Here is a 15,927-nt window from a genome sequence, read left to right as displayed (position 1 = left end):
CTGGACTTGAAGCGAATGACTGTGCAGGCAGGGATTTAAATCAGTTGCAGGATACATCACATCAGGCTTTTATACTAGTTGTAATGAACCCAAGATTCTTTCCATGGCTCGCAAATCAGCAACAGACGTGGTTTTAAAGCTGCATCCAAAGGGCTTTCCTTGACAAGGAATAACTATTTTAAACACATCATATATACCAGCTTGCACTTTGTCGTCAGCTAAACTGTGTTTTTATTTTTGTTTGTTTGGTTTTTTTTTTTTTTTTTTTTTTTTTTTTTTTTTTTTTAAAGTTCATCGCGCCTTGTTGTAGAATTAAGTGTTTTTTTGAGTACTGCCGGGCTTGCTAATGTAGCATCTAGAATGGCAAGTAAGTGCAAATCAATTATTTATTATTTAATGTTCACACAACGGCCGTATATAGTAAGGGGTTTTATTAATGCGCTGTTATTATTATTATTATTATTATTATTATTATTATTATTATTATTATTAATGAAATTGCTTTTTTCCGACATAATTTTGCCATTCAAAATACTGTTACAAACCATTACAGCTGTCATTTCTATGAGTGCAGCACTTTTGTAGACGTGTCACGTTTTGACTATTTACAGTAATCTTTCAATATTATTTCATTTGTGTTTTTGATTGTTTTTATTTTAACAAATAATGGAAACATATCGAAACAGTGATGCAACACATCCCTTTAGCAATTACAGAAAGAGACAGCAAATTGAACTGTCGGGTGGGGATGCTTCTCCATCAAAGCGAATTAGTCCACATCACTGGCTGTCTCTCAGCTAGCAAAACTGGGCATGCTCTCTGCGCACTGATGCCCAGGCCAAAAAGGGAAACAGCGCCAGGACAAAACAAAATACTGTACATTGAAACCAGTAGTGTATTAGATTGTATAAACCGCAGGCAAAGCTGAGGGAATATTCCATTCAGTATCCACCATATACTTCATAGAGTAAATAGTTTTTCAAATATTTGTTTTCTTATAGAAAAAAAAAGTGTTATTATGATAACGCGCATGCAAAAAACGTGTAAATGTAATATGCATTGTTTATTATACAGTCATATAAAAAGGAAAGCTCGTTTTCAAGTAGGACTAGCATTTGACCACTGACTACTAGAACCAGAAAATATCCAATGTCGTTCATTTACAGCGGAGCCGGAGTTACTATGAACCAACACGGTATTGAAATATATTGATCTTGGTGCCTGCAGATAGTAAGTTTAACACATACAATGTGTAATATTTAATAGTATTTAAAGGACTGATGGAAACCCAAGTTGCTGTTGTATTTATTTCGTGTTCTACCTTAATCTGTTCCATAGATAACTCGTGATTGGAGAGTAACTGAACTCACAGATTGAACAGGACCTACGGGATTGTTTGTATACAGGCTGATTCATCTCAAAGCACATTGGAAACACAAGCATCCAGTCTTGCCACTGCAGACTGATAATCAGCTGTCTGTAATCACTATTGACCGAGTCATCTGGGAAACGCTGTACAGTCAGACGTTATCCTTTATTAATTGGGAAACTGCGATGCACAGCCTTCTAATAATCAAAATAACCCAACAATCTGCAGAGTAATCCTTGCATTATTGCGAAGTGCGAGTGCCTTTTTCCCAAAATATGCAAAATCCCTGCCTTCAAAAAAGCGACTGTAAAGGAGGAGTATTAATTGAAAAATGTAAATTGGATGAAGGAATAATGACCGAAGGAGCTCAGTGTATGACTACAAATCACCCTGGCGCCGAGGTTATAGTAGAGAAAGAGTTAGGTTTTAATGCTGACACACCCCTTGTTCCTCAAGGAGTGGGCCAGTTTAGAAAGAGTGCTGTGTTGAAACAGGAGTCTATTGAAAATGTGCCAGAAAGGAAAACGCAAGAAACCCAGGCAAGCTGTAGACAGAGATCCAGAGTGGCCAGCAAAGGGTTTGGTAATGCAATGGATTCGGCAGTGAAGAGACAACAGGACTTAGACGCCGTGAAATATCACAGGCGAAACACTGACGGAGAACAAAATAACAACGAAAAGGCATGGGCGTTCTTTCAGGAGAATCCTGATTTTCAGACTTTGCAAATTTCGTCACCTGATAGCCCGAGAGGTGTGGATGAACATGTGCAACCCTGTAGAACTTCTCACCTAGCGTCTCTTGACCCAGCTCAAGGCCAGAATAATTCGATTAGAAGGAATGTAATGAGAGAGGAAACCAACGGCGTCACACAGACTGAAGTGCCCAGTAGTCTGAGCCCTTATTTTTTTTTTCCGCCGTAAACAAAGGCGAAACGGAAATGAGCTCTTCATTAAGTAAAGAAACCCGAATTGTTAAAAGTCAGTGTAAAATTAATAATGCCAACGCTACATTGGAAGAGGAGGGGACCTCGGCGCCTGTTACTTATTGTATCCAAATGGAAACAGAGCCAAGAAACGAGTTGGGTCATTTGGTCAGTCCTGGCTACACAAGTGATAAGAGCGAATTTGAAACAATACGAGGAAATACAAACCTGGAAACAACTCAGGGACGTTGGGAAAGTGGAAATGGCGTCCGAAATCTCTATAGTTTCAAAGAACCGGATTTAGTGATTGAAGTGGCTGGAAAGAAAATCCGGGCGCACAAATCCATTCTGGCAGAGAAAAGTGACTATTTCAAAGCACGTCTGTCGAGAGACATTCTGAAAGTGAAAGGGGTAAGTTATAAAACTTTAACGGTTCTGATAGATTATATATATTCTTCCAGAATGGAGGTTAACAAAGAGAATGTGGTAGATGTCATTACCGGGGCTAAGATTCTGCAAATCCCTTGCGCAGTAGAGTCTGCAATGGACACGATGACGAGCCAGATAACGATGGAGAACTGCTATGAAATTTTAACCATAGCCAAAAAGCAAAGGTTAAATGAATTAAAGGACACAGCGTACAGATTTATGAGTGATAACTTTTTGCAGATTTTAAGGCATTCTGCTGTATATGGGCGTTTAACAGGATCTGAGAGGGATTTCATTCTGAAAGCAAGAATGCAAGGGAAACAATGCCTAATGGTTGCTGAAATAAACGATGTTTACGACCGCGTCGGCAGCAGACCTCAAAGCAGAGATAACAGCCGTCCCCAGAGTCCATTGTCTATAGTTTCTTTTGAGGAAAATCATTTGATTTATTACTATAATAAGGCACTAAAAGACTGGAGACAGTTGACTCAGATGCCAGAGGAGGTAAACACAAAAGGGTGTGGGATTTGCACCATGTACAACTACCTTTTTATAGCAGGTGGAATAAAGAGATACGGCGACAAAGGGAAGCTTTCGGATAAAGTGTTTTGCTACAACCCTATTACTGATAACTGGAGCGAAATTAGACCACTAAATCAACCTAGATCTCAGCTGAAACTGGTCTCGGCGGATGGCTATCTGTATGCAATAGGGGGTGAATGTCTGTTCAGTGTGGAGAAGTACGATCCTAGGATCGACAGGTGGAGCCCTGTCGCTCCCCTGCCCAAAGGAGCATTTGCAGTGGCGCATGAAGCAACTACCTGTAACGGAGACATCTACGTCTCGGGAGGTTCCCTCTTTTATCGCCTTCTTAAATACGAACCGAAAAGGGACGAGTGGCAGGAATGCCCGTACAACAACAGCAGAAAAAAATCAACAGACATGGTTGCTTTTAAAAATTTCATCTATAGGTTTGACGTTAACCGTGACAAGGGTGTCAGTGTTTTCAAATACAACACCATTGTGAAATTGTGGAACGACAGCGTCTCTTTGCGACAGAGCAACCCATTGCCTTTCAGATGCGCAGTCATAGGCAACTGCATTTACTGTGTAAACAAATCCCACACGCTGCAGTTTATTGTGGAGGAGGACACTACACACTTTGGACCAGAGGAGCTTAAAGCTCCCTTTGAGGCTAAGGGAGTTCTCATTCCCTTTATACTCAGCCTTCCTGAGAAGACTGATAAAGGCACATAGTGGTGATGCGGTGACAGCAGGTGACGATCACATGTGTTACATTATGTACCTTAACTTTGATATATGTATGTTGGGTGGGGTGTAATGTTTGTAACTTGTAACTAAATGTTAAATGTTTCTTATGCATCACGACTGAACAACGTTCTTTGTCGTGCAGGCGATCGGCTTTTGGAATACATTTTAGAATAATGTTTCCTTGGTTTAACCGAATGCATTATTGATCATTAATTTAAACGATTAACTACGGAATAACTACAGTTGTGTTATGTAATCTTGCTTTATTTCAATGTCTCATTTTTATTTTACTTGGATGGTATTAGTTTTAAAAAAGCATGGATCCTATTTTGCTGTTACAAGTCCTGCTTCAGATTACTTTATAGTCACCTGGTACTTGGTAATGGCAACGTGACAAAAATTGATTTTGAAATCCTGAAAGCAGGGTGGAGACTGCATTGCAGGCATTTACAGTAATCATGCTAACACATTATTTGAGAAAATCAGAAGTTTAAGCTTCAAATAAATAACCCGGGAGGTTTATTAAAGAGATGTCTTATAGTTGTTTCTTAGTTGGTTCTGTGACATTAGCATTACCAGTTTGGTTTTTTTCTTTTACAAAAACATGGTAGCATTGTGGTATGTTTTGTGAATATGACCATTTCATTTATGTTACCATTTTATCTGTTGACTTTTTTTCTGTATTTTCAGAGAAGAGATATTTCATGCAAAATGCATTTTTGTGACAAACGGAACGGTATTTCTTTTATAACAAAAAGCTCTTTTGCAGTGTCAGACATTCTATTTCAATAATTAGCTTGTGGGCGCTTACCACCTTCATAAGCTAGGACTGCACCAATAGAACACTAATTATCTTTGCAGCTACAGTACAAATCTGTATCTTACCAGGTTGAACAAGAAATGGATTTAAAGATGTATGACAAGATTTTTTATAGTATGTAATGATTTAAATTTTAAAAGTTTTTGCCGCTGTGGTGAATTTTTTATTTTATTTTTTTTACAGTGGTAAAATGTTACCACTGTTAGCTGAATTTTATTGAAAATAATTGTGTTTTGGACTTGATGTGTTGTAAAAAAAAAAAAAAAAAAAAAAAAAAAAAAAAAGTTTTAAAATCAGCTTTACTGACTTTGCACAGCTTTCTAATTGTCTATTGAATTTATTAACAGTTAACAAAATGGCTTTCAAACTTTGAAAATGTATAAAGTTAAAAAAAAGGTGCTGCAATAAAATTATGAAACTCTAGAGGCATGTTGGTGCTTGTGAATTGCTGAAATATTTAACCTTATTTAATAAGAATTAAGACACAGTTGGCTACTGTACAGCAATGGTTATGTTGAAATTAAACCTCTTTAAAATAATGACTAGATCCATTTAACATTACTGTGGCATGTTTTACTGTTCTTGCCATGATACACAGTGCAAATGATACTTCTATATTGTGTCCATTATCGTTGACAAGACATTTTCCTGTGATATACTGTACATCCCATTAGTATTCAGCAGGTAGGTTTTAAGGTACAGAACATAAAAAATGCATATAAGTAAACAGCACCTTTGGTTTTCCTCATTGCTTTTGAAAAACCGGACATCTAGAAGCCAATAATAAATGTAGTCATTAGATTAATGTTATTTTAAAAAAAAACAAACAAAAAAAAAACATGTGCATTATTGATGCCATTCTACAGATTATGGATCGTTGATTCACTTTCTGTCATGGATTATTGTTTCTTGATTACAAAAAGGTCAACTGTTTAAAGATTCTATTTCAGTAATTCATTAATCTGGTAAATTCACGCTTGTCATGATGACAGCAAATTGTACAAGTATTATACTTTAATGCATTTATTCCCTTCTCTAACTGACTGTTTCTAGTGTTTTATTTGTATGTTTAAGTAAGAAGAGAAAACGATATTAGGTTTAAATACTATTTAGAATTCTAACCAGGTTGGTAATGGATCTGGGGATATTTGCATTTTTAGTATTGACCTTAGTGTTTAGTGTTTGTCAAAATGTACTCAAGTTACTGCAGTAACTTTGTTATTTTGGAAACAGATTTGATAAACTTAGAAACTTGTGCTGTAACTGCTTAAAATAGGATTTAGGATTTTCATTGTATCTGACTTTCTACTAAGGGTCAGGATATTTCATACACAGAAATAGATAGCATACATACAGATAAAATACATACATTTTATTTTGCATTGTCAGTAAAAAAATATAACTTGACTCTGCCTCAATTTAGGCAATTTGATACAATTTGCAAATGCATAAAACTGAATAACAGAAAAAACACCTACATTTTTAAAACTAAAATACTATGAACAGCAACATTACTTGGTTTTTTTTTTCGTTTTAAATGCAAAAAAGTACATGCAGACATGCAGCACTCATACTGAAAACAAATGCATAGTTAAAAGGTAGAAAAATTAGGAGAAACATCTTCTGATTGCTTCTCATTCTGCTCTGTATCTAAGGAATCCATTTGCAGTTCTGGATGCTGAAAGTTTGTCCTTGAGACATACTGTGCATATTGTGCAGCTCTCGGTCCCTGTATGAATAAAAAACAAAAACAATGTAAAAAAAATGTTCTAAATGTTAACCCTTGTTCTAAGGAACTAGCTGTAATGAACAGATATAAAGATATAAGTGTACACAGCAACTGTTGCATGCTGAATACTAACATATGCCTTAAATTAATTCCCTAATTTCAACACTAACGTAAACCAACTATAGGTTACAAATACTGCATCACCTTGCACGTTTGAACAATTCTTATATTTATTACAAAAATGTAAAATAAATAATAAGTTGTTTTTTCATTAGATTTCCAGATCCTTTTTATAAATCTTTGTGACAATAACAGCACTGATATTGACTAAAAGATTATTACCTCTGTGGCATTGTTGTCAAGCCAGGGTTTGATCTCGTGTGTGGTTTCGTTGATGGAAACACTGAGAATGCTTTTGCGGTTCTGCATTGATGAACGTTTCGCCCATGGAATAAGAGCTAGAACAAAGACTGAAGCTACATTGAGAGCTCCGGCTGCAATGAAGCCAAGATTGTAGCTGCCATACATATCATTCATCCAGCCTGTTAATTCAAAAAGTTATACTGAGGGACACAAGGGAAAGGACATGCTGACAAGGGCTTGAACTAGTCATTTGTTACCCCACTGTGCCCCCTACCTCTCTATACAATAAACCTATACACTACTGTTTAGTAACAAAACTGATTTACAAAGTTATATATTGCCAAGCGGGCAAGAGACCAAATATTGTATCAATACACTGTTGTCATTTCTATGTCTTCCATTTAATTCACAAACCTGTTCAATAAAATCATGCTTTTCTAAATATTGAAGCATTTGCATTGCTTTCCTGAAATATAAAATGTAAACTATTATGTAAATGTTCTAGTTGTGGCATTATGATCCAGCATGGAGAATGACCTAGGAGCTATTTAGTATTTTAGTTGAAAAAAACGGACATTTTTATGTTGTTCAGTTTTACCAGATTACAGTATTACCTGTGACAAGATTCAAGAACCCTTGTTGCATTTTAGCATTCCTAGGGCCTCATTTATGAAACGGCCCTAAACTTTATGGTGCACGATAATTGCAATTGCTGTGCAAGTTAGTGATTTCCATATTTACTATTGCAATTTTATTAATAGGTTAAAGTGATAATTTATTAGTGAGTATGGGAACCGGGCTTTAACTACTGATAGGCACACTATTTTTCTGGTCTAAAAACTAGTGATATGCACTTTGATTCTTTTTACTGACTCGATTAGTTTGATTCATTCAGTTTAGTGAATCAATTCAACAGATGCGTTTGTCTGATTCATTAACGCGAAATAAATAAATCATGCTAAATTACTTGGTTATGAAAATGTGTTTGAACAAAAAAATCTGGCAGAAAGGGCCATTTAAGGTAAGACTGTTCATTTGGTGGGGCGCACCGTAAATCAATACATTATATATCAATACATTATATATTATATATCCCGCCCACCGCACAATTCCTAGTCACCAATAAGTATGCAGGACGGTGTCAATTAATTAATCAACACATTACTTAATGTACCTTATAGTACAGAAATAGGCAGATATAACTAGGAGCAGCTTTCCTAGGACACTGACAAAAGAACAACCACAATATCACAAATATACTATAATGGGAAATAGAAGAGTATTTTATTTCACTGAAAATCTCAAACACAAAAAAAGAGTATATAATGCAAGTCTCAATATTTAACTTATATTCTAAAACAACGTGTTTTAACAGCACTGAAAAAGATACCGACAAGCTATGAAAATGCGGAATACAAAACAGTACCACTGAAATGTGCCTTTTTATGATTTCTGTCCGACACTTAGCACTTACTTTCTCACACACTTGAATGCTCATTGCATGTTCTAATTCTGCAATTTTTCCACATAATGCCTGTTGATGTAAAATCCAATGTAAGAAAATGGGTACTTCTCCATTTCTTTCTTTAATTTTTTCTAGCTAGCCAGTCCACTCTTTTGTCCAGTAATATGGTGCACCCTCTGTTGTAATCCCAGTTACTTTCTTCCAAGGTAATTCTGCACTTTCCATGGCTTCTTGAAGTATTTTTCAGAAAAACCTTTCGTTGACTCCATAACTTCTTTCATTTCCGGGAAACTCAAAATACGTTGCTTTGTGCAGCGTGTCATAGTGACGTTGCATTGTATAATCTTTCAGAACTGCAACCATTGCACTGCAAATCAGACATATTGCTTTGCCGTCAAAATTATTAATTGAACAAATAATCATCTGGCTAACGATTACAGAATCTTGTGTTCCGCCTCCACCATTCGCTTCCGTGACAACTACTTTTTTGCTACTGATTTTAAATTTTACACAAAGTAAAATAGTTTAAACAAGCCTTCGCTTCACTATCCTAATCAAAATTATGTGTACTGCGTGCATGAGGAAATGGATCCTATGTGGTGTTTGATTGGTTACTTTACTACCTCTGTGAGCTGTGATTGGCTGAATGGGAATGTCACTCATACAATGCAGACTTCACATGTTGAATACACGTTATATTAAAGAGGCGGGTTGTTTTAAAGAATTCCAAAATGACACAGTACATCAATGCAATTTTACAAACTAGTCGGTGTTCCATATGCATTAAAAAGGGCGTTTTAATAGTTTTTACATCAGACAAGGAATATATGTTAAAATGAAAAGGTAGGCAGTGCAGTTTCACTTTACGTTGCCTCTGCCTGTCCCCTGCTGAGTGCTGTATCTGTTGATCGCTCATTTTCGGTCAATGTAAGCCACCTCCACCTTTCACAATAGCCACTGACATAAAGATACGCCAGGACTGCTGGGGCTTTTGATCTTACAGTGGTCACGGGTAAGTCTCTGAGATTATCGTGCACATTAAATGATTGCTCACAACACATGTAGCATGCATATTATGGTATGTAAATTAGCCAAATACTGTGCACATAAATTAATGCGTTCTGTCACTAAATGGGGCAGTAAATTTTGTTTTATCGTTCGTGCTAACGCCAAATTTAGTCCTTTCATAAATGAGGCCCATAATGCGTTAGCTATCTTTAAAGGTAAATGTCAGAATGCTTGGGAACTTCTAATAGTGTGAAGTCATGTCAAAGATAAAGGGTCTTGTGCAGTTTGATACACTATGATCTTTCCAATATCATACTAGTTTCTTTTTGCCAAACCTTTTTTGATATTTAATGAAAACATTTATATTTTATATAGGGATGTAACGGTTATGATTTTTCCAAACCAAAACCGAACCGAAACTGACATTTGTATACAATTCCCAAACCATGAGCTGCAGTTTGCACGTGATTTGCCACTTACAAAATACCACAGCAGGGGGAAGGGGGGTAGTACCACAAAAATAATACACCTAAAAAGTGTAATGTCTTTTAATTCATTGTTTACATTGTGTATAATTGTATATTACAATAGTATAAGTGATACAAAAACACTGTATTTACCTTATTTATCACTAGTTTAACCAAAAAACGATAGGACGTCAAAAACAGCTAAAAGAGGTGATAAAAAAAAAACGCACGCCTAATTTTATAAATTGTTGAATAAATGTAAGAATTCAACAAACCACAAGCATTTCTGTAGCAGGCTAAATGGTGACAATGTCTCAGGCTAAGCTGAGGACAGGTGAGCTCTGTGTGTCTCAATCTTACTTAGTAATACGGAACATGATGAATTTACCAAAAACATTTTGTGCATTTTCTACCTTTCTTTCAACTAAATGTCTGTTTGACCAAAGTAGTTTCTATATTTTGCAGACCTTTTTATCTGGTGCAGTTTTAGAGGCATCAAATGTAAACTACAATTCACTGTACTCTACCTGCAAAGGGAGGTCCATAACAACTGATCGAATTTACAGTTAGCATGAATCCCCAAGCTACTGCCATCCTCTCAGCCCCCATCAAATCAAAAGTGAGGACAGGAAGAAGGATATAGTTTCCTGCATCGGCTATTCCCAGGAACAAGCCAAAGGCAACGAGGGAACCAAAAGTTTTAAAGAAAGGAATTAACATGTACAGCAACCCTGAAAAGACATAATTCAATAACGTTATCAGTCTGAAATCATATTTCTTGGCAGTTGCCTAATTAAACTGATTCTGAACCATCCATTTAGAATTTACATTTAATAATTAACAATACAATTTAATATAGTCTGTTGAAATGGGAACAGGGTAAGATGGATGTCCAGTACCCTTTTCCTTTTGTAGTTTTAATTCAGATCCTGTCCCATTTTGTGAAATTACAAAACGTAATATTTTATTAAAAACTTAAGTGCTCAAACTGAAGACTTCTAAGGGTGAATTAAAAATTAACTTAGAGGTATAAAATGAAACTGATCAACACAGGAAATGCAGAGCACCATGGCTGAAAACCGACGAAGATGTAGGATTCTAAAGCTCTGTGACAGACAATTTACACGTATGCTCCCAAGGCTGTCTGGATTGGGAACAGTGGATATTTTGCCTTTGTTTTCAGTTTGACCGCCAAACAACCTCTACCAGCAAATCTATATGCCAATGGGTATCAAAAGAATGGTTTGGACACATACTCGTCCATTTTGCTGGTGGGAAGAGGTTGTGCTGCATCACTCTTTCACAGATCTGCAGTGGATAGTGTTTTCGCATCCCCAAGGCCACATTCCACATTATAGTGGAATTGGTAAAGGAGGATTTGCAGCCAGCAAGGAATTACATACTGGCTCCTGTGCCAGTGGAGAAAAGAGTGGTGATTGCTCTGTATTGGCTGGCATCCTCATCTTAGTACAGGGTAGTTGGCAATGTGTTTTGGGTGAATAAAACCACAGTTCATTGCTGCATTTACAAGTTTGTCAACTCCCTTGTTCAGAGGCACTGCAACACATACATATGTATGCCAGATGTAACTGAAGCAAAAGGAATTGCTTTGCATGTCGCTGAAAAGTTCAGTTTGCCCCAAGTAATGGTGATGACTGATGCTACCCACATTCCCATCAAAACACCACAACATTGTCTGAGAGACTCCTCAACAGGAAGCACCGGGCATCTGTCATTCTCCAAGCAGTAGTGGATGACACTGGCAGGTACATTTGATGACTATTACTTTATTTGTGTATTAAAAGTAGGTGTGTGTGTGTACAGTGCCTTGCAAAAGTATTCAGACCCTTCCTATGGTGTCCCATTCTGTGAAATTACAAAATGATGCATACACATTTTTTTAAACTTAATATTTTATTCAAAACTTGAATGCTCAAAATGAAGACTTCTAAGGGTAAGATAAGTTACAGTAAATGTCAGCAAAAACTAAAGAGAAAAAAACTGAAATATGTTGATTGCATAAGTAATCAGACCCGTCAACTCAATATTTGGTGGAAGCACCTTTGGCAGCAATTACAGCTGTCTTTTTGGGTAAGTCTCCACCAACTTTGCACACCAGCTTGGTGCAATTTGTGCCCATTCTTCTTGGCAGATTTGTTCAAGTTGTCATAAGTTGCTTGAGGATCGCTTATGGACAACAGTTTTCGAGTCTTTCCACAGATTGTCAATAGGAATCAAGTCAGGACTTTGACTGGGCCACTCAAGGACATTCACTTTATTATTCTTAAGCCACTCCAGTGTAGCTTTGGCCTTGTGCTTTGGATCATTGTCCTGCTGAAAGGTGAATTTTCACCCAAGTTTTAAGTCTTTAGCAGACTGAAACAGGTTTTCCTCTAGTATTTGCCTGTACTTTGCTCCCTCCATTTTCCTTCAATCCTAACAAACTTTCCAGTCCCTGCTGAGAAGCATCCCCATAGCATGATACTGTCACCACCATGATTGACTGTAGGGATGGTGTTGACTGGGAGATTTGCTGTGTTGGGTCTGCGCCAAACATAACGCTTGGTATTTAGACCAAAAAAAAAGTTCCAATTTGGTCTCGTCTGACCACAACACCTTTTGCCACATTTTTGCAGGATCACTCAGGTGCTTTGTTGCAAACTCCATGGGGGCTTTGAGATGGCTTATTTTTAGTAATGGCTTCCGTTTTGTCATCCTGCCATACAGCCTACTTTTGTGAAGTGTTCTGGATATTGTTGACTCATGCACATTTTCTCTCAGTGGCATCCCTCGCCAGTTTCCTCCTTGCCCGGCTGCTCAGTTTGGAGGGACGGCCTGATTTAGGCATTGTCTGGGAGGTACAATGCACCTTCCACTTCTTGAAGATTGAGCAGACTGTGCTCATAGGGCTATTCAGAGACTTCGATATTTTTTTTGTACCCTTCTTATGATCTGTGCTTTTCAGCGACTTTATCCCTGACTTACTTCTGCAATCATGACTTTTCCATTTTTATTTCATATTAATTATTTACTTATTTCTTTTTGTTTTTTGCTTTGAATGTGTGGAGTAGGTTGTGTATATAACATATATTAATTCCTACTTCAGTGTCATGACTGCAAGCTTTAAAGCAACAAAATGTGAAAACTGAGTCTGAATACTTTTGCAAGGCACTATATATATATAATATATATATATATATATATATATATATATATATATATATATATATATATATATAAAATTAAAATTAAAATATATATTAAAATTAATATTGACATATTAATAATAATTCATTCAGTATTAAGTGAAATAGATTTCTTTTCTTATTAAAAAATGAATTTTGTACTTGTACTTGGAAATAATAAACTGCCAATTCCATTGGATATACAAATTGTTACTAACCACGGACTTAATGTCTAAGAGGGTTTCTAATAAAGATGAATTACTTTTGGACGGACAGTACAGGTTCATGGTGGTACCAATGTTCGAAACCCGAATATAATATTAGCTGCCAATTCAAAAGGAATTCCTAATTGTACTCCATGATTTATCTGAGAAAGGAACAACTGAATAAAATGCTACACCCTCTTGACAGTTTTACAAAATGATGTTGGTACATGTTTTTGAATGTCTTTAACAAACCTGTTTTTTCCCTTTAGAATCATGCCTGTCAAGTTTTGTTTTTCTTATGGAAAGTGAAATGTATAGAAAATTCCTTGACAATCTGAACCTATAGCTTCAGTGTGATTTGCAAAATAACAAATGCCCATATTATATAGGGTAGACTTAAAACCACTGAATTCTGACAATAAACTGTTCTTCTGAAAGAGTAGTTAAGTTAGAAACTGATCAAATAAATGTTTTATGTGAAACAGCATAGTTGAATTGAGAAATCCTAATTTCAATGCATATTTTTAACTAAAAAATCTACCAGTACTTACCATTGCTTACATTTTCTTAGGGTGTAAGTTAAAATTAAGGAAAAAACAACCCTTACCAGGTGCACATAAGGAATGAAGAATCCAAATTTTGCTAAACCATTGGCAAAAACCCAAATCAAGAAGACTCTGTCTTTCCACAACCCAAGATCTATGATGAACCCTTTTATTGGTGAGGTACTGAGATTCTCAACAACACTTCGAGAATGTCCTGCAACTCAGATTTAAAACATGTTGGTTACATTACTTCCAGTAAGAAACGATGAAAAACTATTTTTCATGAACCACATTTTTGTAAAAGTTAACATGCAAAGTTTTAAGGTAAGTACTGTAGGTAAATGTTTTCCAAATGCCTTGAGCAGTCTTCACTAATACATCTGTGACCAAAATCATGTGGTATATGGCCATTTGTTTATCAAATGCAGTATCTGCACAACATGTTATGGTTAAAGTTGTAAGGATACTTTAGCTTATAGAATTCTCTCTTTGTTGTCATGAGAATATGAGATAGCATGCAGATACAAAATTCCTCGTGCTATTGGGAGTACAAGGCCAAAACATGGTGTGGCTAAAATGTCTCAGGTAGGTAAATTCTTTTGCATGGCAAGAAGTCTGAAAGCCAAACCATATGTTCAGAGACACTTCAGCAGGGAAGATCTCATTTGTGATGCAACCCTGCATAACTTTCTACTAAACAAAAAGGTTGTACAATCAATTCTTTCACAACAACTGAAAAGTCCCAAAGTATACAGTGGCAAGCTCCTTTGACCAAATAAGAATTAGTAAACAACCTTTAAATTTGCCATTTGCAGGTGACCCCTACATGAATGTGCTTTATAATTTAGTTATCAAGGTAAAACAAATAAATTGCTGCAGCTACTAAAACAAAAAATATCACAAAAAATAAACTAAATAAACTTAGTCCTTAGCAAATAATAAAAACATCCACCAAAAAAATAATATTTTTCAGTTTTAGCCGTTATCGGCTATGGTTTGGTGATGGGATAGCTGATTGCCCTATGAATTATTCATTGGCATATTTTTTTGGCGATATATAGAACATTTTGTCAATTAATATCCACCTATGAATATTGTGTAAAACAATAAAACCCCATATTTGAATAATTTATATATTGACTCATCAGGTTGTTTTTTTTTTGTCTATATTATGGCCAAAATGAGACAGGCTGCATGTCCTTCAACACAATCTAAAATCTTTTTTGAAGAAAAATATCAGTTTGGAATGCTGAGACATATTTAAATAAACCCTCCCCTAATGTAATATTAATTAGGTATTTTGAATTTTGAAGGACAATTTTTCTCCCTAAAAAAAAAACTACATGTAAACCCAAATTGCAAAAAGGAGACATCCACAAAGATTTGCAATGACCAATTATTTATTGTATTTGACAGATGTCTATGTCCAGATGGAACATAATATACTTTGACGCACGGCCTTGTACATTAGAGCTTGACAGCCGCCCCATGTTCTTGGCTAAACTGAGATGTAATGATTACCGACTGATGACAGCTATAGCCAGCATGCAAGATAAGTGGCTCTCTGGGCCATGTTCCCCTGCCCCATGAGCTGGCTGAACTGTGATGTAATGATTACTGTTTGATGACAGTTATAACCAGCGGGCAGGACGAGTGGCACTCTGGACCACCTTCCCCTGCCCGTGTGCTTGGCTAACTGTGATGCAATGACTATTAATTGATGACATTTAAGCCAGAGGGCAGGACAAGTGCCACCTTCCCCCTAGACAAGGCACACTGTAAGGTGGAGGCAGGGGAGGAGGACCAAAGAAAGAAATGACAAGGAGGCACAGGCGATAGGCTATATATATAGGAACAGTTTGATTACATATGTGATTAGGGGGCTGATCCTCCTTTCAGAAACACAAGAAGTTTCCAATCAAACTAGCGTGGCAAAAAGGTAAGTTACTTTTACTTTTGCATATTAACTGTGCCAATGTTAGATAAGTGTCACTGCATGTCTCATAACCCCCACTAGATGGCAGAATTACAATGGTAGCCACATTTGTGCTTTTTTTTTTTCATTTATTTGAAGTGTACATACTGTAAATAATAAATAGAAAATATTGTTAGAAAGTATAGCCATAAAATTAGACTACTTCTGAAGC

General features: G+C 36.3%; 1 protein-coding gene across 1 annotated transcript; it reads left to right on the top strand.

Moving 5' to 3' along the window:
- The first annotated feature begins 1,722 nt into the window (after positions 1–1,722).
- On the top strand, positions 1,723–4,993 carry LOC121316407 (kelch repeat and BTB domain-containing protein 11-like). Its single transcript, XM_041251478.1, has 2 exons — positions 1,723–2,133; positions 2,259–4,993. The coding sequence occupies exons 1-2, from the start codon at positions 1,723–1,725 to the stop codon at positions 3,975–3,977; spliced, it is 2,130 nt and encodes a 709-aa protein (XP_041107412.1). The 3' UTR covers positions 3,978–4,993.
- The last annotated feature ends 10,934 nt before the right edge of the window (positions 4,994–15,927 follow it).

This window comes from Polyodon spathula, chromosome 5 (assembly GCF_017654505.1).
Source record: "Polyodon spathula isolate WHYD16114869_AA chromosome 5, ASM1765450v1, whole genome shotgun sequence".
Taxonomy (NCBI): Eukaryota; Metazoa; Chordata; class Actinopteri; order Acipenseriformes; family Polyodontidae; genus Polyodon; species Polyodon spathula.
This window is presented reverse-complemented; position numbering and strand designations above follow the sequence as displayed.